The 27,531-nt window shown below is 70.5% G+C and overlaps 3 protein-coding genes across 4 annotated transcripts in view; 1 reads left to right on the top strand and 2 right to left on the bottom strand.

The window, feature by feature from the left end:
• ABCA2 (ATP binding cassette subfamily A member 2) overlaps positions 1 to 8,001 on the bottom strand; it is a 38,660-nt gene extending 30,659 nt beyond the window's left edge. For both annotated transcript variants that reach the window (XM_075439546.1, XM_075439547.1), the window contains exon 1: positions 7,813 to 8,001. In XM_075439546.1, the coding sequence (XP_075295661.1) occupies positions 7,813 to 7,878 (66 nt within the window). In that variant the 5' untranslated portion in view covers positions 7,879 to 8,001. The remainder of the gene's footprint in view (positions 1 to 7,812) is intronic.
• A 6,458-nt stretch (positions 8,002 to 14,459) lies between these two features.
• Positions 14,460 to 15,704, top strand: FUT7 (fucosyltransferase 7). Its single transcript, XM_009936218.2, has one exon. It carries the CDS (start codon positions 14,460 to 14,462, stop codon positions 15,501 to 15,503), a length of 1,044 nt encoding a protein of 347 aa, XP_009934520.2. The 3' UTR covers positions 15,504 to 15,704.
• Positions 15,705 to 19,113: 3,409 nt separating this feature from the next.
• LOC142363635 (POU domain, class 5, transcription factor 3-like) lies at positions 19,114 to 23,257 on the bottom strand. Its single transcript, XM_075439554.1, has 5 exons — positions 22,778 to 23,257; positions 21,596 to 21,707; positions 20,546 to 20,676; positions 19,882 to 20,046; positions 19,114 to 19,366 (listed from the first exon to the last, which is right to left on the bottom strand). Exons 1-5 carry the CDS (start codon positions 23,255 to 23,257, stop codon positions 19,115 to 19,117), a joined length of 1,140 nt encoding a protein of 379 aa, XP_075295669.1. The 3' UTR covers position 19,114.
• Positions 23,258 to 27,531: the final 4,274 nt, after the last annotated feature.

Raw genomic sequence — 27,531 nt, 5'->3', positions numbered from 1 at the left:
GCCAGTCCCACCGCAGGGCCACGCGTGAGGCAGTCCCCAGCGCCGTTGGGGCAAGGTTCAGCTCAGCCAGGCCCTGGCACCAGCTCCAGGTGCAAGCGGGGGGCAGCGCGGGGGGTCCTGGCACCCCCCCTGTGCCCTCCCACAAGGCCACGGCCGCACGGGATTTCCACCGGCGGCATATGGCAAATCACAGCAAATCCCCAGGAATCCCTGACCCCAATCACGCCGGCGGCCCAGGCTGGGCGCCGTGCCCAGAGGCCCTGGGGATGGGCACCAGCGCCTTCACCACTGGCAGGAGCGGGCACCCGGCATGCTGCCAGCGCCGCTGCCACCCGCCCGCACCAGGAACGCCGAGGCCACGCCACAGCCCCACCGCCCTCGCTGCCGAGCGCAGGGGAACTGCTGCGGATGGGGAAACTGAGGCACGGGGCGAGGCGAGCCGACCTCCGCTCGCTTCGGGGCCGGATCAGACCCCAGGCTGGCGCTGAGACCCCCGACAGGCAGGGAGTGCCGGCAGCTCCCACCACGCTCACCCGCGGGGACCAGCGCCCAGCGGCACGCCGGCGGGGTGGGACGAGACGGCTCTGACGTGACGGGAGCTGCCTGGAGGGACACGCCAGCAGCAGGTGGCAGGATCGGGCCCTCCCGTCCCCAACAGCGTCACCTCCACGATGGCCTCACCCCGGGGCTGCAAACGCTGTCAGTGTCACAGCAACCAGCGGCGAGCAGAGGGACCCCGCACCCAGACCCCTGCCGGCACCACGGCTGGCGTGGCTGCGGGGTGGGCACGGCTGCACCCACGGGTGCCCCCCAGCGCTGCTGATTTCGGGGGAGGCAGAGACTGGAGGAAGAAGGGCTGGAGGGGACGGCGGGCACCCCAGGAGCAGTGCCAGGGCCGGACGACCCCCATCTGCCCAGCACCACCAGTCCCAGGCATGGTCCCTGGTGTCACTGTCCCCGTACCAGAGGGGTGGCACGGGACCCTGACCCGCCGTGCCCACCCCACGGCCTCCACCCTGCTGCTCGCTGCCCGCAGCCGCCCCGCTGCCTGTTTACCAGCCGCACAATGGGGTCTCTGTGCCCCGCGCCCGCGGCACCGTCCCCCCACACCCACGCCGGGCCGTACCAGGCTCCCATGGGGACGTCGGGTCCTTGGCGGCGACACGAGGGATGTGCTCGTTGTTATTTATTTTTTTCACAGTGGGTCATTGACCTTTTGCTGATCGCTCTCCCCAGAGACGTCCCCTGTCCCCGACCCCCCCGCAGTCCAGGGCAGGCGGTCCCGGGGTGGTACAGCGACATGGGGCAGACATGACAGCAGAGCTCTGGGACGGATCCTGCCCCTAGGGGCTGTCCCCAGGGGGGCTTCCCAGGCGTGGGGGGCCCAGGGCTGCCCCCCAGCCGCAGCAGAGCAGAGGCACTGGCAGGCGGTGGGAGCAGGGGGAAGGGATGCTGCCCCAGGGGAGTCCTGGGGGGCACCCAGCAGGGACACCCAACACCACAGAATCGCAGAATGTTGGGGGTTGGCAGGGCCCTCTGTGGGTCACCCAGCCCAACCCCCTGCCCAAGCAGGGTCACCCAGAGCAGGCTGCACAGCACCGCGTCCAGGCGGGGCTGGAATATCTCCAGAGAAGGAGACTCCACAGCCTCCCTGGGCAGCCTGGGCCAGGGCTCCGTCACCCTCAGAGGGAAGAAGTTCTTCCTCAGGTTCAGCTGGAGCTTCCTCTGCTGCAGTTTGTGCCCGTTGCCCCTTGTCCTGTCGCTGGGCACCACTGGAAAGAGTCTGGCCCCGTCCTCCTGGCACCCACCCTGCAGATATTTAGAGGCATTTCGAAGGTCCCCTCTCAGCCTTCTCTTCTCCAGGCTGAACAAGCCCAGCTCCCTCAGCCTCTCCTCGTAGCAGAGATGCTCCAGTCCCCTTCTCATCCTCGTAGCCCTGCGCTGGACTCTCTCCAGTAGCTCCTCATCTTTCTTGAACTGGGGAGCCCAGCACTGGACACAGCACTGCAGATGGGGCCTCACCAGGGCAGAGCAGAGGGGGAGGAGAACCTCCCTCGCCCTGCTGCCCACACTCCTCCTCATGCACCCCAGGATCCCATTGGCCTTCTTGGCACCCAGGGCACGCTGCTGGCTCATGGTCACCCTGTCGTCCCCCAGCACTCCCAGTCCCTCTCCACAGAGCTGCTCTCCAGCAGGTCCGCCCCAGCCTGTACTGGTGCCTGGGGTTGTTCCTCCCCAGGTGCAGGACCCTGCCCTTGCCCTTGTGGAACCTCATCAGGTTCCTCTCTGCCCAACTTTGGGGGTGCAGGGTCCCTGCCTGCGGGCGCAGGACGCCAGGGGACATCTTGGCATTGTGCGAGGGGGCAAGAAGGGGAAAAGACCAGGATTCAGGTGGGGGGGAAGGAGAGCGACGGGGGCAGCGCCCACGACACGGCAGAGCTGAGCTGATACCCGCATGTCTGCATCCCCGGGCACGCAGCCTGCCAGAGGTGAGCAGGGTGCGGCCATGGGTGCTGCCTGGGTTCACACGGGTGGTGGGGTAGATGTGTGCCCGCCGGGACCCCCCGCTCAGCCCCACCACGGGCTGGACGCAGGGGCAGCTGGGCCCTGCCCCACTCCCCCAGCGAGGGGGGCAGAGGGGTGGGTTCTGCTGGCAGGGTGCTGGCCCCGCCGGCATGGCGACGCTCAGCTCCCCGGCGCACCCAGCCAGCGACACCGCGCTGGCAGCGGGACTCGCAGGGCACTGCAGGGCTCCCGCACCGCTGGACACGCGGGACGCAGCGACAGCCACCCCACGCCGCGGCCAGCGCCACGCGCAGCCGGGACGCGCGCCGGAGCCAGGGGCAGCACGGCCACCGGCGCTGGGCTGGGGACCTCGGCCGGACGAGGTCAGCGTGCTCAGGACACGGCAGCGCGCGAGCCCCGAGGGCCGAGCCGGGCGCTCCCCGCGGGGGCTGCCAGGCCAGGCAGACGCAGCGCCCGGTGCCCATCGCCACCACCCACCCGGCCACTCCTCCCCTCCTGCCCGCTCCCCGAGACGCCCCGAAGCCCGCAGCCATCGGCTCTGGTCAGGGCGGTGCGGCAGAGGGGCAGCCGGGGACTGGAAGCCCCTGCCCAGAGACCCCCAAGCTGGCAACCCCAGTGATGCCCCCGTGCCCCAAACCTGCCCCGCCAGCCCCTCTCCCTGCCCTGGCACCCATGGCAGATTTACCAGCCCCGACGCAGGGGAAGCAGCACCACGCACCGCCCGGGGCAAGCCCGGCTGCTGAAACCCCCGCCCCGCACCCAGCGGAGGTCAGGGCAGGGTCTGCCCGAGCCCCCCTCCCCGGGGAGGCAGGGGGTGCTGCCTGCTCCCTGCCAGCCTCACCCACGGGGCCCAGCGCTGCCCACAGAGCCCCAAGGGATGGGGATGGGGGTCCCGGAGAACGCACACCCCGCCTTTTTCCAACGGCATTTTAAGGCTGGTGGAAGTACCTGGAACCTTTTGCTGGCTCCAGACTTTAATCGTCGTTAAATGCCCACGCGCTCGCCCCAGCGGGCAGCTGGCAGCGGAAGCCGTGGTCGCTGGGCAAGACAAACGCCGGAGCCAGCGAGGCCCCGCGGCCGGACAGACCCACGGGGCCAAGCTGAGCCCCCAGCCCAGGCCAGTCGGGCCGCCCACCCCCGCGGGGACCCGACCACAGACACCCACCGAGGTCACCCACCCGTGCCCCCACCCGTGGGGACGCGCTGCATCAGCTGGGCACCTGGAGGGACACGCTGTCGGCAGCGCCGCGTGCCGGGCCACGCGGCAGATGGGCACGGCCACCCTCCCGCAGCGCCGGCGGGGCTGTGCCGGCCGCTGCAGCGCAGAGGAAGGTGCCAGCCGCCCGCAGCCTCACGCCGCAGGCAGGGAGCGAGGCAGAGCCCGGCAGCTCGCGGCCACCCACCCTCCGGGCCACCCAGCCCTCTGCAGCGGGTGCCCCACGGCCACCCTGCGAGCGGGGATTCCCAGGGACGCTGCCCGGCACTGCCTCGCCAGCACCACCCTGCCGAGCTGGCGCGGACCCCCCGGCCCCCACCCCAGCAAACAGCAAGGGGGCAAAGAGCACCCAGCGCCGGGCAGGGCCGGCCCCACCGATTCCCGCTGCGGCACCCAGCAGCGGCCCCGGCAGCAGGGCCTGGCAGTGCCAGCACAGGGTGCCCTGTGCCCCACCAGCCGGGTGAGCCCCCCAGTACCACCCTTTCATTCGGGAGGCATCACGGTCCCCCCAGCTCCCATCTCAGCAGTCGGGGAGGAAGGGGCCAACCTTCCCCAGCAGATCCTGTGCATGGTGGGAGCTTCCCGGCGCTTGGCCAGGGAGCAGAAGGCACAAACACTGCGCGGGGCACAGAATCCCAGGACCCCAGCATGGCAGGGGTTGGCAGGGCCCTCTGTGGGTCACCCAGTCCAACCCCCTGCCCAAGCAGGGTCACCCAGAGCAGGCTGCACAGCACCGCGGCCAGGCGGGTCTGGAATATCTCCAGAGAAGGAGACTCCACAGCCTCCCTGGGCAGCCTGGGCCAGGGCTCCGTCACCCTCAGAGGGAAGAAGTTCTTCCTCGGGTTCAGCTGGAGCTTCCTCTGCTGCAGTTTGTGCCCGTTGCCCCTTGTCCTGTCGCTGGGCACCACTGGAAAGAGTCTGGCCCCGTCCTCCTGACCCCCACCCTGCAGATATTTCGAGGCATTTCGAAGGTCCCCTCGCAGCCTTCGCTTCTCCAGGCTGAATAAGCCCAGCTCCCTCAGCCTCTCCTCGTAGGAGAGATGCTCCAGTCCCCTCATCACCCTCGTAGCCCTCCGCTTGACTCTCTCCAGTAGCTCCTCATCTTTCTTGAACTGGGGAGCCCAGCACTGGACACAGCACTGCAGATGGGACCTCACCAGGGCAGAGCAGAGGGGAAGGAGAACCTCCCTGACCTGCTGCCCACACTCCTCCTCATGCACCCCAGGATCCCATCAAAGCAGCCATAACACTGCCCGGCTCTCCCCCGCCCCGTGTGCATCCTCTCCCCACGCCACAGGAGCCCCACCAACACCCTGCAACACCGAAGCAGCACCCGGAGCCTCAACTCCTGCTCCGTTCCTCCGCCAGACCCCTGGACCACCAGGGCTTCCCCAGGGCCAAACCCAGCAGCACCCTCCCATCGCCGGCACTGCGGGGTCGGGAACTCCAGCCGCCGTCGCCTTCTCGTCCCAAAGGCGCAGATTGCCATGGGGAAGGGGGCTGAACACCCCGACCTGCACCCGCGGGGACTCTTGAGAGATCGCCTGTTAATTTTACATCCAGTGTAAACACAAATCAGCTCCTGGCAGCCATCGGGGAGCCCATCCCTTAGGATACACACCGCCGAGCACGCTCCCATCCCAGCAGCGCAACACGGACGGTGGCAGAGCCTGCACCGCCCCGGGCTGCCATCCGCACCCCAGGGACTGCCCTGGGCACCCACAGCCCCGGCTTCCCTCCACCCAGCGCCTGCTCTGCTCAGACCCCCCCTCACCCCAGGGCTCCGGCCTCAATTTCTGCCCTGGGGAGAATAAAACCACAGCCAAACGCCAGCGCAAGCCCCAGCACGGCTCAGCCACGCCGGGCAAAGTCCGGCGCTCCCACGGGCTGGGCATGAGACCTCGCAGCGGCACCGCGGGACAGCGCCCGGCCAGGCTGGTGACACGACGCGTGGCACTGCGGGTCAGGAGCGCGCCTCTCCCGAAGGCCACCCCGTCACGCAGCCACCACCGCGGCACCCTCAGCGGGCCAGCCAAGTCCTCACCGAGCGCCCGAGGGCACAGCCCGTCCCGAAACCACCACTGCAGTGCTGCTCCCCAGCAGCCCCCGGTGCCAGGGATGACGGGGTCCCCCCCAGGGACCCCAGAGGGACCAGCCCTAGCTCTCCCAAGTGTCAGCCCAGCACCCTCAGCGCCTGCGCCGCACCCCATCCCGCGGCACCGGGGCCGCTGCTCTGCACATCACCAGGAGGAAAGCGTGCCGTGGCGAGGCACCGACGCCAGGGCAGCACCCCACGGCACCGGGCTGTGCCGGTGGGCACCGACGCCAGGGCAGCACCCCACGGCACCGGGCTGTGCCGGCGGGCAGCCACTGGCAGGGCAAAGGCAGCTCCTCAGAGCTCCTTCAGACCCGGAGCTCCATCCCCCTCCATCAGACCGGGAGAAGCCCAGCAAGCCCCAACTCCGACCCCCCTAGGGCAAACCCCTGGCATGGGAGGGGTCTCCCTGCTCCAAGACCCCCAGGCTCTGCCCGCCGCAGCAGGATCAGCCCCGGGGGATGCCGGGCTGGTTGCGCTCAGTGAAACATCGAACTCTGGATGGGGCTGGGGCAGCCCTGCGCCGGGGGACCCACGCACGGAGAGCGAGGCGCGGGCTGACGTGGTCGGGCGCTGGCACGGAGCCTGACCATGCCCTGGCCGCCGTGTGCCCGGGCGGCTGGGAGCGGGCAGGACGATGTCCCTGGTGACGGCAGGACTGGCACGCAGCAGCACGAGGAAGCAGGTGGCACGTGCAGGACACGACCGCCCCACGGGCCGCGGCGACGCCAGCCACGAGCACCCGCAGCACCGGTGCACGCGGCTGGGCCTCCGGGCTCCTCATCCTCCTCCGACCGCCGCAGCCTCCTGCGCTGCACCCCCGCGCTGCCCACTGGGCTGGGGAGGTTCCCCAAAAACCCTGCGCACCCCCAGCAGCCGCGGCGGCCAGGCCCGGGGCAGCTGCCAAGCGCCGGCGGGTGCCATGGCGGAGCTGTGCCAGCCGGATCAGCCTCGTGGGCGGGGGTCCGTGCCGCTCTGGCACCGGGCAGACCCTCGCCGCGGCCACGCAGCTCCGCTTGGGCAGGGAGCCGGGATGACTCAGCCGAAGAGCGGCATCTCCCGCACCCGTTCTGGGGGCTCCGGGGCTGCCCGTGCAGCGGGGGTCTCGGCCCAGCCCTGCCCGTGCCCCCCCGTCCCAGTCCCCGGGGCTGCAGCCGCCGGGAGGGAGCAGGGCCCGGTGCCGGCAGGGGAAAGCGGGCAGGATCGGGCCCGCAGGATCTTTGGGAGGGGGAAGAGGCGAGAGCATCGCCAGCTCCTCCCCTCCCCCACCCTCTAAAAATAACCGGCTCCCTCGACACCCCTCCCCCCGCCCGCCGGGGCCCGGGGGGGGCCCTCCCGACCCCCGGGGAGCCCCGCCCAGGAGCGGCCCGGCCCCACGGCCCGGCGCGGGGGTACTCCGGCCCCGCGACCCCCGCGGGGAGGGGAGCGGGCCCGGGACCCCCGCCCGCAGCCCCACGGCCCGGGGGCGGCAGCAGCTCCGAGCCAGCCCCCCGGCAGCAGCGCAGCGCTGACCCACATACGGCTCGGATGCCTATTTCAAGCCCGCGGACACGGGGGGCTCGGGGGGGGCCCTCCTGGTCCGGGGGGGGGCACAGAGCTGGCGCCTGCCCAGGGCACCGGGGCCCAGGAGCCGCGGGCGGGGAGGGGAGGGGGATGCTGCGCAGGGCGGGTGGGCCCCGACGGCTCCCACGGACACGGAGGGGGGGGGTTACAGTAGAGCCCCAACTGCTGCCGCCCCCCGAGGGGAGCCCACGCCGGGGCAGGGCGGGGCGGGGCGTCCCGCGGCGGGGGCTCCCCCGCAGCCGGCCCCGCGCTCCGAGCCCCCAGCACCGTGCGAGGGGGGAACCCCGGGAGACCCCGGAGGTTGGGGGTGGGGGGGGCCTGCGGCTCCGCGGAGCCCGCCCCGCCTCGCCCCCCCGAGGGCCGCGCGGCAGTCCCGGGCCCCCACCCGCCGGGCCCCCGCCCCCGCGCTCACCGGGCTGCGCCGCTTCAGCGTGACGTTCTTCCAGAGCAGCAGATGGAGCTGGTGCAGGAACCCCATGGCCGGGCCCGGGCCCCCCCCGCGGGGGCTCTCTGCGATCACCCACCGCCCACCGCCATGCCCCGCCGGGCCGCGCCTTTGTCCGCAGCCGCCTGCGAGCGAGCGGAGCGGCCCGGCCTCGGCCCCGGTCCGGCCCCGCCCCGCCCTGCGCGGCCCCGCCCCCGTCGGGCCCCGCCCCGCCGCGCCCCGCCCCTTCCCCGCCCCCGCCGCGCCCCGCCCCGCCCCTGCCCCGCCCCCGCCGCGCCCCGCCCCGCCCTGCGCAGCCCCGCCCCGCCCCTTAAAGGCCCCGCCGGGCCCCGTCACAGCCGCCCCCAACCGCGGCCCGGCGGCGTCCCCCCGCGCCCCCCCGCCCAGCACCCGCTGCCTGGCTGCCCGCCGGGGCTGGCTGCGGGGGGCTGCGTGCGAGGGGCACTGCCGACCCCCCGCCAGCAGCCCCCACCCAGGCGATCCCAGGGGCGTGGGGTGGGGGGCCCGGGGGGGTCCACGCGTGTCCCTGGAGGGGCCCAGCCTGCCGCCAACAAGCTGGAGCCCCAGCCCGGCTGTGCCGCTGTCACTGGGGAGGATGCCCTCGAAGCAGGGAGCACAGAACCAGGCCAGCTCTCCGTCCACCTTCCACCCAGCCACCCTGCCTTCCACCCTTCCTTCCTTCCTCCCTCCCTTCCTCCCTTCCTTCCACCCTTCCTCCCTTCCTTCCACCCTTCCTTCCTTCCTTCCACTCTTCCTTCCTTCCTTCCACCCTTCCTCCCTTCCTTCCACCCTTCCTTCCTTCCTTCCTTCCACCCTTCCTCCCTTCCTTCCACTCTTCCTCCCTTCCTCCCTTCCTCCCTTCTTTCCTCCCTTCCTCCCTTCCTTCCACCCTTCTTTCCTTCCAGGCAGGTCCTGCCTGACCACCCTAGTGGCTTTCTGTGAGGGAGTGACTGCCTCAGTGGAGAAGGGAAGAGCCATGGACGTGATCTGTCTGGGCTTCTCTGCAGCCTTCCACACCGTCCCTCACATCATCCTCGTCTCTGCATTGGAGAGATATGGATTTGATGGGGGGACTGTTCAGTGGATGAGGAATTGGCTGGGTGGTCACATCCAGAGAGTAGTGGTCAAGGGCTCAGTGTCCAGACGGAGATCAGTGATGAGTGGTGTCCCTCAGGGGTCCATACTGGGACCAGTACTGTTGAATGTCTTCATCAGTGACACAGACAGCGAGATCGAGTGCAGCCTCAGCAAGTTTGCAGGTGACACCGCGCTGAGTGGTGCGGCCGACACCTGAGGGAGGGGATGCCATCCAGAGGGACCCGGACAGGCTGCAGAGGTGGGGCTGTGGGAACCTCGTGAGGTTCAACAAGGCCAAGTGCAGGGTCCTGCATCGGGGTCGGGGCAACCCCGGTAACAAGACAGGCTGGGGGTGAAGGGACAGAGAGCAGCCCTGCGGGGAGGGATTGGGAGAACTGGGGGGTGAAAGCTGGGCGTGACCCCGCAGTGTGGCAGGATGCCATTGGCCTTCTTGGCACCCAGGGCACGCTGCTGGCTCATGGTCACCCTGTCATCCCCCAGCACTCCCAGTCCCTCTCCGCAGAGCTGCTCTCCAGCAGGTCCGCCCCAGCCTGTCCTGGTGCCTGGGGTTGTTCCTCCCCAGGTGCAGGACCCTGCCCTTGCCCTTGTGGAACCTCATCAGGTTTCTCTCTGCCCAACTCTCCAGCCTGTCCAGGTCTCGCTGTCCCCGCTGCCGGGCCATCCTGCGGGTGACGGCTACAAGTGGCGGGGAGAAGCTCCCTCCCGCTCCACCACCCACCCTGTGTCCTCCACGGAGACCTCGTGGCCGCTGCTGTCATCTGCATAGGGAAACGGCCCCGTCCCGCGTGGTCCCGGTCCCCGGCGCTGTGCGGGGGGCCGGGGACGGCTGGGCCGGGGCAGCCAGGCTGGCAGCAGTGCCCACGGGCTGCGCAGTGCCCGGTATCTGGGCTCTCGATTGCGCGGGGGAAGGAATGCAGCAAGGGGCTGAGAAAAGATAACAGGAAGCAGCGGACATGGCTGGGGAGGAGAAAAACACCCAGCCCCGAGCCGCAGCTGGGCCTCCGAGGGCTCCTCGGGTGGCACCGAAACCGCAGAGCCCTGCTGCACCCGGCGCGGTGGCACGGCGTCGTGCCCAGCCGCTGCCCGGCCCCTCGCCTCGCCGCGGCAGCCCCCCTTGCGCCCAGGGTCCAGGAGCAGGGGTGCGGTGGGGGGTGCAGACCCCAGGGGTGCTCAAGCAGCCCCAGGACCCCCGGGGAGCAGCTTGGGGCCCCACTCCCGGCTCTGCGGGTGCCAGGGCGTGCCCCTGCCACCTCTGGGGACAGCGCCGCACGCCCCGGGGATCCCCTCCGGGCTGCTGCCTCAGTTTCCCCATCGCCCTTCCCCTGCCAGGGCTCTGGGGGAGATGTGGCCGGACAGCAACGACAACAGAGAGAACAAGTGGGCGCTGGGCACGTTCGCAGCCCCCCGCGCAGCCGCAGCCGAGGCACGCGTGTGCCCGCTTCCCCTCCTGGCAGAGAACACCCTGGCCGGGGCACGTGCCCGGGGCTCGGCGGCACCGCGGAGCCGCGGGCGCTGCTTTAGCTGCCGGTTTCGGGATGAGTCAGCGGGAGCCAGAGCCAGGCTGGCATCCTGTTTTCAACCAGGCTGCGGGTGGCAGATGGCGGCACCTTGGCGAGGCTGAGGGCAGGGTCCTGCCCGCACCCCTCCCAGGGCAGGCGAACCCCCGGGCGAGGTGCCGGCGCCTTCCCAGCGCCTGCCAAGAGGGAATCGCCCGCAGCGCTGGGTGGCAGTGCCAGGCTGAGCCCCTGGGCCTGGTGCCCCTGCTCCCTCTCCGCCAGCTCTGCCACCGGCGGCAGCAAATGCCGAGCAGGAGCCTGGTGCCAGCCCGAGCCAAGCGGGCATCTCACTGTTCGGCTGCTCCCGGGTGATTTTGGAGGGAGCTGCGTGTGCCAGGGGCACGCAGCCGGAGCCAACAGTCCCGCTTCCGACAACTAATTATAATTAATAATAAAAAATAATTAGTTTAATAATAATAATAATAATGCATTGGTGGTCTCAGAAAAACAGTGTTTGTCCCGTGGGCTGAGCACAGCCCCGCTGGGCAGCTTCACCCCCCGCACGGCTGCGGCTCCGGTGGGCAAACTGGGGCCGGGTCCCTCGGAAAACCACAGCCTGGCCAGGGCACGGAGGCTCCGGCGGGCGGCTGGGGCGGGTGAGGCGCTGGGCAGAGAGCAGCCGCGCTTTCACACCGAATCCCAGCATGTTCGGGGTTGGCAGGGCCCTCTGTGGGTCACCCAGCCCAACCCCCTGCCCAAGCAGGGTCACCCAGAGCAGGCTGCACAGCACCGCGTCCAGGCGGGGCTGGAATATCTCCAGAGAAGGAGACTCCACAGCCTCCCTGGGCAGCCTGGGCCAGGGCTCCGTCACCCTCAGAGGGAAGAAGTTCTTCCTCGGGTTCAGCTGGAGCCTCCTCTGCTTCAGTTTGTGCCCGTTGCCCCTTTGGGCTCCGTTTCCAGCCCGGCACATGGGAGAACGCTTTGGGGAACCGAAATCCAATGTGGGGCCGCACGTCCCTCCTCCATGGAGCCACAGCCCAGCCACAGGGTGGGGGGAGCGCAGGGGGACGGGGCAGGACGCGCGGGCACGGGCCGGTGAGCGTCATCTGCACTGTGAGGCTTTGCTGGGGGTGCCAGGGCACTGCCGCAGGGCAGCGCCTGCTGCGGGGCGTGCACTGGGTGACAGTGTTCCACCCCAGCATGGGGCACGCACCCGGCTGGAGGGCACGCACCCAGCCGTGTGCAGCACCCAGCCGTGGGGCAGTCACAGGGCACACACCAGCCACGGGCACGACCCAGCCCCGAGGCACCCACACATCCGTGGGGCTCAGCCGCATGGGACCGTGGGGCACGCACGCAGCCACGGGGCACCCGCCTGGCCAAGGGACACCCACCCTGCCATGCAGTGCCCGCTGATCCAGAGGGCACCCACCCAGCTGTGGGCACCCATGGAACAGTGGGCACCCACCCGGCCATGGGACACCCACCCAGCCAAGGGGTTCCCACCCATCCAGAGAGCACCCACCCAGCTGGGGGCACCCAGCCATGGGGCACCCTCTCAGATATGAGGCATTCACGAACCATGGGGCACCCACCCAGCCCTGGGACATCCACCCGCCCAAGGGGTGCACACCAATCCAGTGGGCACCCACCCAGCTGTGGGCACCCACCCGGCCATGGGACACGCACCCAGAAACAGGGCACCCTCTCAGATATGGGGCATGCACGAACCATGGGGCACCCACCCAGCCCTGGGACACCTACCCGGCCAAGGGGTTCCCACCCATCCAGAGGGCACCCACCCAGCTGGGGGCACCCAGACATAGGGCACCCTCTCAGACACAGGGGAAGCATGAACCATGGAGCACCCACCCAGCCAAGGGGTGCCCACCCATCCAGAAGGCACCCACCCAGCCCTGGGGCACACGCCCGTCCCGGGGCACGCGCCCAGCGGCGGGTGGCATCGCGGTGCAGGGGAGGTGCTGGGAGCACGCAGCAGGAAGGACCCACTGTGGGGCCGGGACGACGCAAAACCACAGCAAAGAGGAAGCCGTCGCGTGCCCCAGCGCGGTGCCAGCAGCTGCCCGGGCAGACGCTCGCAGCCACCTCGCACGCCGCCTTTCCCTGGTAAGTCCGAGCTCAGCACCGCTGCCCGCTGCAGGGAGAGGGGCTGGGGAAGGGGGTCGGATCCTGGCACTGCCGGAGCGGGGTGTACCCCCCCCCCCCCAGAGCATCCTCAAAACGGGGGCAACATCCCCGCTGCCGGGGACCGGCGGGACCCCAAGCACCGGTGTGCGGCACCGGGAGCCGGCAAAGCTTTCCCAGCCCTCACCGAGTCGATGCCAGGTTTTCCTGGAGCCTAAACTTCTCCTGGGCGTTTTAGCTGGACGGACGGAGCGGGCCGAGGCAGGGAAGGGATTTTTCGCAGCCAAGCCGCAGCGGCTGGGGTGGGAAAGCAGGGCACGGCTTTCCAGAAGGCTCCGGAACCGCGGATGAACCGGCACAGCCCTGGCCGGCAGCGGAGCTCCGGCAGCCGACGGGTTACCCGAGGTTCCCTCGGAAGGGAAACGGCCTCTGGTGCCGAACGCTGTGGGCGGCCGACGGGCGCCGAGCCCTGCGCCGGGACCGGCACTCCTGGGTGGGCTCAAGCTGGCGGCCGGTCCCCAACCCGGCCGAGTCCCCCCTGGGCAGCCCGGGCACTGCCCGCCCGCGGAGCCCCGAGGCAGGGTGACGGGCACCGGGCAGCGCGTGGCCGCGTTCCTGGGTGCCTGCGGGCTGAGCCCCGCCAGTGGCAGCCCCAAATGGCCCCCCCCCTGCCCGCGCTGCCCTCCCTGCGCGGCACCGGCCATCTGGGACCCCCCAAAAGCAAAGTACGGGTGTTTGGGGCACCAAGATGGTGAGCCCCCAGCCTGCTGGGGCTCCCGTAGCCTTGGTGGCCAGGGAGAAAAGCCCGAGCCCGGGGAGAGCACCCCAAGCCTGGGGAGAGCACCCCACACCTGGGGAGAGCACCTCGAGCCTGGGGAGAGCACCCTGAGTCTAGGGAGAGCACCCCACACCTGGGGAGAGCACCTCGAGCCTGGGCAGAGGACCCCAAGCCCGGTGAGAGCACCCTGAGCCCTGAGAGAGCATCCCAAGCCTGCGGAGAGCACCCCACACATGGGGAGAGTACCCCGATCCCAGGGAGAGCACCCCACACCTGAGGAGGGCACCCCGAGCCTGGGCAGAGCACCCCGAGCCTGGACAGAGCACCCCAAGGCAGGGGAGAGGACCCCACAACTGGGTAGAGCACCCCGAGCCCGGGGAGAGCACCCCAAGCCTGGGGAGAGCACCCCGAGCCCGCCCTGCTGTCGCCGCAGAAGGGTGCTGGGGTGAGGGGACACCTCGAGCAGGACTCTCCAGCCCAGCCCTGCGTGGGGTTTCGGACTTCGCAGTCAGTCCCAGGGACGCGCCGGCCAGCAGCCGGGGCCTCGCCGGGGAGTTGCTCAGGCGGGACCCAGGGGGTTGCTCCTCACCCTTCAGCGTGGCCCCATCCTGCAGACCCCAGGCACCCTTCTCCCGAGCCCGGCCCCAGCAAGGTCGGCTGCGTTTCAGGCAAAGCAAGCAGGGTGGAGTGGGAACGTGGCTGCTTCCAGGTGGGGAAACTGAGGCACGGAGCGAGTACCAGGGTCCGCATCCCTTGTGCATGTGATGGGGAGCGGTGCCCAGCAGCTGGGGCGGGGGGACGGGTGGCTGCTGCCCCTCGGCTCTGCCTCTCCCTTTGGCAGCATCCTGGCTCACCCCGGAGACGGGGACGCTGGGGACCGCTGGAGGGGGACACAAAAGCCGCTGCGGGGTGACACCAGGAGACCCTGGAAGGGGCCGGGGGCCAGCAGAGGGGTGATGCTGGGGCCCAGGTTTCATGGAGAAGCCCCTCCTCCAGCCCCTCGCCCCCTGCAAGCCAAGCTGACGGCCCTCGGTGGCCTCTCCTCTCTCCCAGGCGTCAGCTCTGTCACTGGAGCAGGGGACAGCCAGCCCAGCAGCATGCCCCGGGCAGCGCCATGGCCGCGGCCACGGTGGGGCTGGCCCGGCGTGAAGGCAGTGGTCACTGCCGGGGTGTTTGCAACCACCCTCTGGAACCTGAGGTGCTTCCTCCATCCCTCCGAGGTCTCCGGAGAAGCCCCCAAGCCCACTGAGCCGCTGGTGGTCCTGGTGTGGGAATGGCCCTCAAAGCAGGTCCCCAACATCAGCGGGGACGTTTGCCGCAAGCTGTACAGCATCACGGGCTGCTGGCTCACCACGGAGCGGCAGCTCCTGGGCCGGGCGGACGTGGTGGTGTTCCCCAACACCAGGCTCCAGCCCGGCAGGGACAGGCTGCCCAAGGAGAAGCCGCCGGGGCAGAACTGGGTGTGGGTCTCCCTGGAGTCCCCCTCCAACACTAAAGCTCTGGCAGGATGGAACCAGACCTTCAACTGGGTGATGACCTACAGGCGGGACTCAGACATCTTCATGCCCTATGGCAAGCTCGTGCCCAACCGGTCGGCCACCGTGAACATCCCCGCAAAGACCAACTTGGTGTCCTGGGTTATCAGCAACTACCACAGGACTCAGAGAAGAGCTGAGGTCTACAGAAACCTCTCCAGGTACCTCCACGTGAACATATACGGGAAAGCAAACAACAAGCCGCTTTGCCAGGATTGCCTCTTGCCAACGACGTCCAAGTCCAAGTTCTACCTGGCCTTCGAGAACTCCATCCACCAGGACTACATCACCGAGAAGCTCTGGAGGAACTCACTGCTGGCCGGCACCGTGCCCGTGGTGCTGGGTCCTCCCCGGGCCAACTACGAGCAGTTCATCCCTGCAGACTCCTTCATTCACGTCGAGGACTTTGGCTCCCTGGCAGAGCTGGCCGCCTTCCTGCAGACCATGAACTCCAGCCGCTACCGGCAGTTCTTCTCCTGGCGGCGGAGGTACAGCGTGAAGCTCTACACCGACTGGCGGGAGCGGATCTGCACCATCTGCACCGCCTACCCCAGCCTGCCCCGCGGCCGCGTCTACCCCGACCTGGAGAGCTGGTTCAGCACCTAGCGCGGGGTGCTCTGTGCTGGGACCCCCGGGACGCATCTGGGCAGGACACCGGGGTGGGGGGAGTGGGGGGCACCCTCCTACAGACCAGGACGTGGGGCAGGGAGGGACGCGGGAGCCCTGCCGTCTCCTCCCAGCCTGGCTATTGCCACACTGGGACCTTGAGCAACCCTGCATGACTTCATTTCTTGCAAAACGGGGCCAAGTCCCCCCCCGACCCCCCCGGACCCAACACTGACCCACCTCGCCAGGGTGCTGGCAGGACCAGAGGGTGCTTTGGAAATAAATGGCACAGTGCTGCAAGGGGTCTGCCTGTGGCGCAGGGGCTGGGCAGGGCAGGGGGCTGGCGGGGGGCTCAGAGCTCCCCAACCTTCCCCCGCGATTGCCCTGTGCCCCCCCAGCACCTTTGCTGAGCGGCGAAGCCCTGTGGCAGAGGTGACATTTCTGGCTGGGGCGGAGGAGCCGAGCTCGGGGCAGCCGGGGGGGCCCAGCACCCGCGGCCGGGACGGGGAGCGCAGCCTCTGCCCCACCACTTCCCGGCACAGCCCGGCAGCACCCACTTCCCCCGCCACCCCCCCGCCGAGCCGTGGGTGTCACCGCGCTGGCGAGGCCCGGCAGGACAGCGGGTGCCCTCTCGGGAGCAATCTCAGCCCGCTCAGTGCCAGGCTGCGTCAGAGGGATGCTGCGGTTTCTCACTCCCCTCGCAGGAAGCCAGCGAGGTGCCAGCATCCGGGGCCTCGCAGCCAGCCCGGAGCAAAGCCGGTCCCGTGGGCACCGTGCATGGAGAGCACCCTGCACCGTGGGCAGCCTGCATGGTGGGCACCCTGCACCCTGCACCCACCCTGTGCCATGGGCACCCTGCATGGCGGGCACCTTGCACCCTGCACCCACCCTGTGCCATGGGCACCCTGCATGGTGGGCACCCTGCACCTTGCACCCACCCTGTGCCGTGGACACCCTGCACGGAGAGCACCCTACACTGTGGGCACAGGCAATGCCCAGGCGCCCTGCGGGGAAGCACCCATCTGGGATCGTTGGCAATGTCAAGGTTGGGTGACAGGCCCAGGGGGTGGGACACAACCACTGCATCCTCGCCTTCCTCCTCCATGCCCCTCGCCCCGGTGCCATCGCCCACGCCATGTCAACGACTCGTTCTGTCACAGGTTTCCCCTGGTTTCCCTCGCTGCAGCCCCGGGATCGCCCACCCGCGCCGTTGGCACCCCACGAGCTGCACGCTGCCCTCCGGGACCAGCTCCCCATGCCCGGGGTGGCCCGAGGCTGGGGCGTGCGGTGGCAGAGGGGACAGTCCTGCCCCGCGCTGGCACTTCGCTCACCCAGCCCGCGTGGCCTTTCCACGGGCACACTGCGCTCTTCCGACGCCTGCGGCTGCCGATTTCCGTCTGGTTCTGGGTCAACAGACAGCGGGGCAGGAGGGGCTGCGGGCGCCGGCGGGCAGGGTGCTGGGGGTCCCGCGGGGCTCCTGCCTGGCTGGCCTCTTGCTGGAGCGGAAAATCGGATGGTGGAAACGCGGAGAGGAGCAAACCTCCGAGACGCGACACCCTCCCCGGGCTTTCTTCTCCCCACCCCGCCAATCGCCAGCCCACCCACCCCGAGCACCCCCAGCCCAGCCACCCACCCACCCACCCACAAAGCGCCAGGGGACAAAGGGCGCATCCCGCGGGTGCCAGACAGGGACTCGGCCCTGGGGCAGCGAGGGGGGACGCAGGGCGAGCCAAGGGCTGCAGCCCCACGGGGCTGACACCCAGCCCCTCCACGGGGTCCCAGGGCTGACACCCAGCCCCTCTGCAGGGTCCCGGGGCTGACACCCAGCACCTCCGCAGGGTCCCGGGGCTGACACCCAGCCCCTTCACAGGGTCCCCAGGCTGACACCCAGCCCCTCCGCGGGGTCCTGGGGCTGACACCCAGCCCCTTCGCAGGGTCCCGGGGTGTCCTGCCAGCAGCAGCGCGGGAGCCAGGCTGCGGGCCAGCCCCAGAGAGCGAACCCATCATTTACCAGCAGACGAGCCAAAAACGGGACTTTTCAGAAATTTCCCTGCAGGTTTGGTCATTTCGTTGCTTCTGCTCAGGGGAAAAACCCGGCGGGGACGCAGGCTGGCGGCAAGGCGGGTGGCAGGGGCCGCGGCGGTGAGAAGCGAGGCGTCACCCCCCAGGCGCTTGCTTCTTCAGGCTGGGCTGGCACCCCTGGTCCCCACCAGCTCAGCCCCCGGTGCCCACCGGGACTTGCTTGCCTGGGCTGGCACCCGCCGCCACGGCCACGGCGGGACCACGCACGCCGAGCACCCCTCGGTGCCACGCTGCCAGCCCCGCTGCACCGACAGCCCGCACCTCCCGTACCCTCCCCGCCATCCAACATCCCCCCCGGCCCTTCCACAGAGCCCCAGCGTGGCAGGGGTTGGAAGGGAGCTCTGAGGGTCACCCAGTCCAACCCCTGCCGAAGCGGGGTCACCTTCCCCGGCCACGACGCCTGCCGCAGCCGCCTGCGAGACCCTCCCCGGGCTCCCACCCTGCCCAAAAGCTGCTACGGAAAAACCGAGTGGAAGGTGCCCTCCCTGCCCCCCAACCCCTGCCCACCTCTGCTGGGGGGGGGCACAGCCCCAACAAGCCGGGCCCCCCCAGGGCCGGGTGTTGGTGGCAGGACGGGGGACATGTCCGCCCTGTCTGGGGGCACCGGGTCCCCCCCCCGCAGCCAAACCCGCAGCGCTGGGCTGCCCGGCACCGCGCACGGCAGGCAAGGAAAGGGTTAACTCACCCTCATGCCCCAAAGAACTGAGATTTATTTCTTTGCCAGAGGGAACGTGATTAAGAAAAAAAAAAAAAATTATAAAAAATCATCATCAACTACAGCAGGCTCCCAGGTGCGGGGTGCTCGCAGCACGGACAGGACGGTGTCGGCCCCTCTGGGCTGGGACCCCCCAGGAAAGCGGCTGGAGAGGGCCCGGGGTGATGCTGGGCACGAGAGCCGGGGAGGACCCCCCCCACCCCCCAACCCGCAGCCGGGGCTGCCAGGGCTCACCCCAGCCCCACGCGCCAGCCCTCGGCTTGCCCTGGCCGCCCGGGAGGGTGGGCAGAGCCCCCGGGGACCCCGGCCCTGCTCTGCGTGACAGGGAGGGGGCACCTGGGAAACTAGCAATCACTACAAAGATTTTTGCTTTTTTAAAAACTACAACTGAAAACCATTTAAAAAAAAAAAAAAAAAAAGAAATAATAAAACCACCCCCCTCCCTCCCACCCCCCCCAACAAATCTAAAAAATACTTTTTTCTGGGTCTTGCAGGAGAGCGGCTCGGCGGGGCTGGGGCCGGGCACCCCGGGCACGTGTGGCTTCGGTGGGGCACGGTGGGGCAGGAGCAGCTGCCCCCAAGGAGAGGTCCGAGAGGGGCCGACGCTGCTGCGCCCACTGAACTGGCGTAACTGGGAAGGGCTGGGAGCAACCGCCAAGAGCGGGCACCATCCCCACGCCGGGCTCCCAGCCCTTCCCCAGCCCCTGGCACCCCGAAAGCCCCAAGCCAGGCCCTGGGAGCCTTCGCTGGGCACAGAGCGGGGGGGGGGGGAGCTGCCCCCCAAGAGCCGCCGGCCCCTGCAGCCCCCCCCGGTTCAGTGGCCGCTGTTGCTCATGGAGAGCCCAGGCTGCAGCGCTGGAGGGAACACCTCGGGTTTGTGGAAGGGTGGCATGTAGACGGGCGGCGAGGGCGCCAGGCTGTAGCCCTGGGACGTCACCGGGATGGGCAGGCCGGCGGGCACCAGCGGCTGGTTCATGTCGTACATCACCCCCTCCGCCTCGCCGCCGAAGGGCAGCAGCAGCCGCTTGCCTTTCTGGCGCCGGTTGCAGAACCAGACCCGCACCACCTGCGAGGGAGGGGAGACGGGGCGGGATGAGAAGGGGATCCTTCAGCTGGTGGCACCTCCACAGCACCCCGACCCCCCGGGGCACAGCACCCTCCCTGCCGCAGCTCCTCCTGGGGCTGGGCTCGGACACGGTGGCGGTGAGACCCCAGTGAAGACCCCAGGACGCCAGTGAACACCCCGAGACCCCAGTGAAGACCCCAGGACCCCAGTGAAGACCCCAGGATGCCAGTGAACACCCCGAGACCGCAGTGAGGACCACAGGACCCCAATGAAGACCCCAGGACCCTAGTGAAGACCCGAGACCCCAGTGAAGACCACAGGACCCCAGTGAAGACCCCAGGACCCTAGTGAAGACCCGAGACCCCAGTGAAGACCACAGGAGCCCAGTGAGGACCCCAGGACCCTAGTGAAGACCCCGAGACACCAGTGAACACCCCAGTACTGAACTGGCCTGACGCAGGTGCTTGGGAACCACAGCCATCCAGGCACCCACCCCGCAACCCCCCCCAACCTACGTCTTTGTCCAGGTTGAGGTCCTCAGCGATCTGGGAGATCTCCTGGGGACTGGGCTTCACGCACTTGCGGAAGAAGCTCTCCAGCGTCCCCTTCACGTTGGTCTCGATGCTGGTCCTGCGTTTCCTCTTCCGGGCTTGGGCCAACACTTGCTCCGCATTGCACATCTGGAAGCGAGAGGGACACCCCCACCGCTCGGTCACGGGGCCAGCAGCGTCCCCAGCAGGCTGGGGGCACACGCGGGGCTGGCTGCGGGGGTCTGGGAGGGACGGGGACAGGCTTTGTCCCCGTGACCATCACCCCGCTGTGACCGTGGCCACACCCAGTGTCCCAGCACTGGGATGCGAGGGGGATGGACACGTCTTCCCGCATCCCTCCAGGCTCCGCAGGGAGCAGCAAGCTGCACCTCCAGCTCATCTCAGACTCCAGCGGCTGCTCGGAACGGGAGCCATCGGTCGTCACAAGGTGCCTACCGGGGGGTCTGGGCTCCCCCCAGCCTGGCAGCACGTGATACCCAGTGGTTCCCCACCACCACCGGACCGAAGTGATGCTGCTACAGCCCCAGATGCCCGCTGCTCCCCCCCCTTTCTCCCAAAAAGCGCGTCGCAGGGACGAGCAGCCGCCACGTGACGGCCCATCGGCATGCGGCACCCCGCCGCCCCGCACCTCCTGCATGTTGTCCGTGTTCTCCGCCTCGTTGAGCCAGCGCTGCAGCAGCGGCTTCAGCTTGCACATGTTCTTGAAGCTGAGCTGGAGCGCTTCGAAGCGGCAGATGGTCGTCTGGCTGAACATCTTCCCTGCGCGGGCAGGCTGGGCGTCACGCACCGCTCCGGCCCTGCACCGGGGCATCTCCCCCCGCCAGCCGCCCCCAGGACCCCCCTGCTAGCAGCCCTCAGGATTGCTCCCAGGACCCCCCCGCCAGCAGCCTCTAGGACCCCACCAGCAGCAGTCCCCGGGATTGCTCCCAGGACCCCCCCGCCAGCAGCCCCTAGGACCCCCCTGCCAGCAGCCCCCAGGACCCCCCCACCAGCAGCCTCTAGGATTGCCCCTAGGACCCCCCGGCCAGCAGCCCCCAGGACCCTCCACCAGCAGCCCCCAGGATTACTCCCAGGACCCCCCTGTCAGCCGCCCCCAGGACCCCCCGTCAGCTGCCCCCAGGACCCCCCTCCCCCACCAGCAGCCCGCAGGACCCCCCCACCAGCAGTCCCTAGGACCCTCCCACCAGCAGTCCCTAGGACCCCCCCACCAGCAGCCCCTAGGATCCCCCCACCAGCAGCCCCCAGGACCCCCCCACCAGCAGCCTCTAGGACCCTCCCACCAGCAGTCCCTAGGACCCCCCCACCAGCAGCCCCTAGGACCCACCCACCAGCAGCCTCTAGGATCCCCCTGCCAGCAGTCCCCAGGATTTCCCCCAGGACCCCCCCCACCAGCAGCCCCTGTCCCTGGGGATGGGGGGCAGGGGAAGGCACCCTCCCCGCTGCTTCCGCAGGGATTTAGGCACCAGCCCCCTCCCCAGCAATCAGCGACTCCAAACCAGTTCCTCCCAGCCACTTCAGGAGCCCTTGGGGAGGGGGGGGCCCCCCGGGGCCAGTGCTCAGCGCCTCCTTCGCAGGTCGTTAAGGAGAAAAATCTCCATCGCCCGGGCGCTGGGTCCCCCTCCCCGGCCCCTCCCTCGCCCCGGGGTGGGGGGAGGCGAGCCCCCTCCCGGCCCCTCACCGTAGAGGGTGCCCAGGGCCAGCCCCACGTCAGCCTGGGTGAAGCCCAGCATGATGCGCTTGTGCTTCAGGTCCTTGGCGAACTGCTCCAGCTCCTCCGAGGTGGGGGCATCCTGGCAGGGGCAGAGAGAAACTGAGGGGGGGGACACACAGCCCGCGGGGTCCCTCGGGGGGGGGGGTCCCTCGGCCGGCGCCCACCAGCCGCTGCCACCCTACTTGGGGTGGCGGGGGGGGGGGGGGAATTCCCCGACCCCTGAGCAAGGGGCTCTGCTTGGGGACCCCAAACCCCTCCACCCCACGCAGGACCCCCCCGCACCCTCCACACCCCCCGCCCGGCTCAGACCCCGCTGATGAAGGACGGAGGGGCCCGGGAGCGCCTCGAGCAGCGCCCACGCAGCCCCCACGGGCACCCCCCCCCCCCCCCGGCCCCTCTCCCGCCGGGGCCGTGACAGGGCTCACACGCAGCGAGCGGTGGAAGCGCCCGCGACTCGCGTGGGATCCGGACACCCCCCCCCCCCCCCCCCGCCACAGCCGGACTCTTCCCCACCGGGAAGCCCCTTCCCCCCCGCCGGCTGCCGAGGGGGCTTTTTGCCGTCTGTTCGCCCGATTCCCACGCTGCCAGCGCAGTTCCGGGCTTCACAGGCGTGCCTGCCGCTGCCGGGAGACCCCCACCCGGGAGAACCCCCTTCCCGGGGACACGCACCCCCCCCCGCCGTGTCACGGCACCCGCCAGCAGCTCGCAGGACCCCCGCAACCAGTCCCGCACCACCGCCCCCCCCCCCCCGAGCCGGGAGGGGCGGGCCAGGGTTTAAAAATACGAAAAATCAAACGCATAACGCGGCCGCCAGTCGCGCTGCGAGGGGGCCGTCGGGGGTCGAGGGGGCCGCGCTGCTGCCCCGAGCACCCCCGCCCCGAGCCGGGCTCCACCGGCACCGAGTGCCGCTCCCCCCAACCCAACCCCCCCATCCCCGAGGGGCTCCCCCCCCCTCCGCGGCAGCTCCCCGGCCCGACGGGGCGGCCCCGGCTGGGCGCCCGGCACGGGGTCGACGGAGCAGGGCGGCGCGGACCGGCCCGGCTCCGTCCCGTCCCCGTCCCCGTCCCCGTTCCGTCCTGTCCCGTCCCCCGTCCCGTCCCAGCCCGTCCCGTCTCGTCCCTGTCCCCGTCCCGTCCCGTCGGGTCTCACCTCTTCGCCGCTGTCGCTGGACTGTCCCCCCTCGCTGGCCGCCCCGCTGGAGCTGCCGCTGCTGCCCGGCGCCGAGGGGCCCCCGGAGCCCGGCTGCGGCCCGGCGGGGCAGAGCGGGGCTCCGGGGAAGGCGGCAGCGGGGCCGGGGAAGGGCGGGCCGGGCGCCGCGGGCCCGGGCCAGGGCGGGGCGGGCCAGGCCGGGCCGCAGCAGGCCGCGGTGCGGGGCTCTGGCGAGGGCTGGCTGCAGGGCCGGCCCGGGCGCGGCTCGGCCTTGGCGGGGGGCCCGGCGGGGGGGGCCGGGGGCGGCAGCCAGGCGCGGGCCGGCGGCGGGTCGCGGGAGGGGGGCTCGGGCTCGGCGGCAAAGGGGAAGAAGAGCGGCTGGGCGGCCGCCCCGTCGAAGCCGCCGCGGGGGAAGGGCGGGCCGGCGTCGGGCAGGAGGCCGAAGGGGGCGGCCGGCAGCCCCCCGTCCGGGCTGAACATGCTGCCCGCCGCCCTAGGGCTCCATGCGGCGGCTGCGGGGCTCGGCCCGGCCGCCCGCCGGCCGCTGCCTCCCTGCTGCGCCGCGCCGGGGTCTCTGAGCGCGGCGGGGCCGGGCCGGGCCGGGCCGGGCCGTATGGAAATGGGCCCCGGCCCCATTGGCCCCGCACCGGTGGGTCGGGCGTGAACTTGATCCCCGGGGGGGGGGAGGGGGGGCTGCGACCCGCCCGCTCCCGTCCCCTCGGGGCGCGGAGAGGGGGGGGCCGGGGTGGGTCCTCGCCGCGGGGGTCTCGCCCCCCTCCGGCCCCGTTCGCCCCCCCCGCACAGCTCGGGGGTGCTCGGTGGGCCCCGCGTCTCCGACCGTCGGGGCAGCGTCACCCCCGGGCCCCCCCCCCCGCAGTGCGGCGGAGTCTGGGCGCGGCCGGGGAACCGGGGCTGTGCGGGAGACGGGGGCAGCCCCATGGCCGGGCCCGGGCTGGGGGTGCCGTCGGGGATGGCCGCAGCCCCTCAGCCAAGCCCCGGGGCCGTCGTGCCCACCCGCTCTCGCCCCTGCCCGGCGCGGGGTGCCCTGCGGAGCGCTGCCCGGACGGAGCTGGGGGTCCCCGGCTGCCCCCCGCTCCCGCTGTCCCTCTCCTCTCCCTCGGCCCGCGGGGGAAGGCCGTGCCTCGAGGGAGCCGGCCCTTCGCAGCAGCCTGCGCAGGCGGAGAGGCCCCGCAGCCCTGGGTGTGCCGCCGGCTCCGAGCTGATTGCGGCCCTGGCTATCAGCCCCATCGGCCCCACAATGGAGGGCCCTTGGTATTTGCTCTATCTGAAGGGCTTTCCTCATGCTGCCCTCCACAACGGCACTATCAGAGCTGGCTCCAGGCTGTTCTCCCTTCCCTCCATCCCGCCTCGGCACCGGGAGCTTCCCCGGTTCCGACACTGCTGCCATGTCGGGATCTGCCAGCCCGGTGCCGGCTCCCGGGTACAGGCGGGCACCGGCAGCGCGGGCACCCCTGACCCCAGCCGGAGCAGGGCAAGGGGCGAGCCCGCCGCCAGCACCGCGCTCTGTTTATTAACCCGGATTACCGGGAGCCCGCTGCCGTCTGGCGCTGGAGATGTGCTGGAGAGATAGGCTGGAGGAGCTGCCCCCGCGGCGGTGGGATGGGGGACGGCGGGATGGCGCTTGATGCTGGTCACGAAGAGCTCGGTTTGGCTCCCGAGAGAGCTGGCACACAAAGGCTGGCACCCAGGGACTGGCACCTAGGGACTGGTACCCAGGGGCTTTCACCCCGGGACTGGTACCTTGAGACAGGTACCCATGGACTGGTACCCAGGGGCTGGCACCCAGGGACCGGTACCAAGGGACTGGTACCCAGAGACCGGCAAACGGAGACTGGTACCCAGAGGCTGGCACCCAGGGAGTGGCACCCAGGGACCCATCGGGGGGAGTGGAACAGAACCCCTGGCGTATAATAATATTCCTGTAAGGAAAAAAATCCCGGGAGGATGAGCTGGGATTAAAGCCCCTTCCTGACTCTCGGCTGGGCACGTGCCGGCTGCCCACCCTGGCTGTGCCAGGCTGCCCAGGGAGGCAGGCAGCCGCAGGGACACGGCCTGAGGATGCAGAAAGCCCGAGCGGGGCCGTGGGCTGCCCCGAACGAGCCCCGGGTCTGCGGGACCTGCCCGGGGGGAGCCCTGCCCAGGCCTGGCGAGGCACCTTCTGCTGCGCCCGCGCCGGGGACAGCCGGGCCCTGCGCTGTGCTGCCGGGGTGCTGCACCCAGGCGCCGTGCGGGCAGGTCTGCGTGGCTGCCTGCACCCCTGCCTGTCCTGCTGCCTGTCCTGCTGCCTGTCCTGCTGCCTGCGCCCCTGCGTGTCCTGCTCTATCCTGCTGCCTGTGCCCCTGCCTGTGCCACAGCCTGCCCTGCTGCCTGTCCTGCTGTCTGTCCTGCTGCTTGCCCCCCTGCCTGCCCTGCTGCCTGTGCCCCTGCCTGTGCAGCTGCCTGCGCCCCTGCATGTCATTTTGCCTGCCCTGCTGCCTGTCCCGTTGTCTGTCCTGCTGCTTGTCCTGCTGCCCGCTCCCCTGCCTGCCCCGCTGCCTGTGCTCCTGCCTGTGCCATGGCCTGCCCTACTGCCTGTCCTGCTGCCCGTTCCCCTGCCAGACCCCTGCCTGCCCACTGCCCACCCCGCTGCCCGTTCCCCTGCCCGTTCCCCTGCCCACCCCCTGCCCGCCCCCTGCCCGCCCGGCCCGGGGGCAGAGGAAGTCTCGCCGCGGGGCTCCGATGGCCGCCATCAGCCCTGCTCCTCCCGGGCTCCCGCTGCGGCCCGGGGTCTCAGAAGCTCCTCGGCCGGGCAGTAACTCCCCTTCCCTTTGATTTATTGTTCCCGGGCCGGACCCCCTCCTCCTGCCAACCTGCTCTTTCTCTCCATCCCCCCAGGAAGCCCCCGGCCCCCCAGCCTCAAACGCATTCCTGCTGCCTTTCATATACAGCGAGGGGAAGGGAGACGTTGACTTTGAACCGGCCCCTTTGTAGGAGCGGGGCCCATTGTGGCGGTGATGGTTTTAACTGGGGGATGTGGAGGGAGTCAGTGGGGGTCCTCGGTGTGACCCCCCCCCCCGTACATTTCAATGGGGCGAGTTTGGGGGGGCTGCGTGCTGTGCCTGGTTATCGTGCAGGGTCGTTGTGCGTTGTCCGTCCATCTGCCTGGGGCAGAGCCTCCTCCTGCCCCGTATGGGGGGCTGCGTCCGTCCCCCCCCCCGTCCCCCCCATACCGGGAGCCTGCTCCAGGCTCGGGCCCGGCTCTGCGGTCTGTAACCCAGCCGGGGATGGGTGGGATCCCGCTCGGAAAAGGGAAGCGGAAAGGACCACGTCTGTCCTCCCTGGCTGGCTGAGATGGCGGCAGGCCGGGGGGGGGACAGACGCCCCTCTGCCTGTGCTCCCTTGGCACTGGTTCGGCAGCGCTTTGGCTTGGAGACGGCCTTGTACCAGAGCGTGTGCCCACGGCTGCTGTGTCATCCGCTGTCGGGGTGACGGAGAAGCCGTCGGGGCTGTGCTGGGTCCCCTCAAGCTCCATGCCCAAGGCCATCGCGCCTCGGTGGGCTGCGGGTCGGGAGCCGGCCCTGGCCTTCGCCCCGGGTCTGCCTGAGGAGGGCTGGGCAGGGGGCTCCGGTTCAGCAGCCCCGGCCCAGGGGGCAACGCCGAAGCTCCTCCGTGGCACGGCCGCTCGCTCGGCTGCTGGCTGGGGTGGAGTCGGTGCCTCCAAACCCGGCTGAGATGAAGCTCCTGGAGGATGCTTTGGTCCAGGTGTGTCCCCTCGTTAACCAGACACAGAGCCCGGGGTGTGGTCTGGGCATCACCCACATCCCCGCAGCGCCTGAACACCCCCCCCCGGTCCTCTCTGCCGTTTTACAGCTGGGGAAACTGAGGCACGGACAGGCTGGGGCTGAGCCCCACGCCCAGCCCCGCGCTGCGCTGGGATGTCTGCGGCACAGGTGTGGCGTCCCCAGTCCGTGCCTGGACACGCGGTGGGGACCCAGCTTCCCAGGGGACGCGGGGCTCCCGCTGCTGGGGTGCCCCGAGCGAGGGGTCTTCCCGCTGGCAGTAGCCGGGGTCACTGGCAGCCAGAGCTTCCCAGGCGGCCCGGGCGTGCTCCGAGAGGCTGCTGAGCTCGGAGAGCAGAGCAAGGACGAATCTGGGGACCTCGGAGAGGGGGTGCAAGGCTGGGCTTCCCCAGGGGTGAGCCTTGGGGGTGGTCCCGGGTGGTTTGGGGTGCGACGCTGCCCACCTCAGGGCCGCAGCCAGAGACCCCTGGGGCTGAGCACCATCCGGGTGAGTCAGCACCCACCCTCGGGGCTGCCGAAACCAGGAGGAGACGAGATGGTATCAGCGTGATGGGGGGCTGGCGTGATCAAAGGGCGGGGAGGGAGCTCCGGCTCCGCACAATGGGGGGACACGATAGCCCTTATCTGCGGCCCCCGAGGTGCGAAGGGCCCGCGGGAGGGCTGACGGGGCGGGAGGGCGCTGGGGGCTGCGGGGCTGGGTGCAGGCTCCCACCCAGCGCTCCCACCCATCCCTTCCCTGGGGAAACCTCTCCCGGCAAACACTGAGCAGCAGGAAAATAAACTCTGGGTCCTGTCGGGTCTGGGAGAACCCTCGGGAAGGGTTCGGAGACTGCAGGAGGAGGAGGATGGCTGCTCTCGCTGTTCCCCGGGGAGGTTTTGGGCTGAGGGATCCGCAGCACCCTCCCTCCCCGTCCCCCCGCTCCCGAGAGCAGCACCCCGAGCCGAGGGCCCCGC

Source organism: Opisthocomus hoazin, chromosome 19 (assembly GCF_030867145.1).
Source record: "Opisthocomus hoazin isolate bOpiHoa1 chromosome 19, bOpiHoa1.hap1, whole genome shotgun sequence".
Taxonomy (NCBI): domain Eukaryota; kingdom Metazoa; phylum Chordata; class Aves; order Opisthocomiformes; family Opisthocomidae; genus Opisthocomus; species Opisthocomus hoazin.
This window is presented reverse-complemented; position numbering and strand designations above follow the sequence as displayed.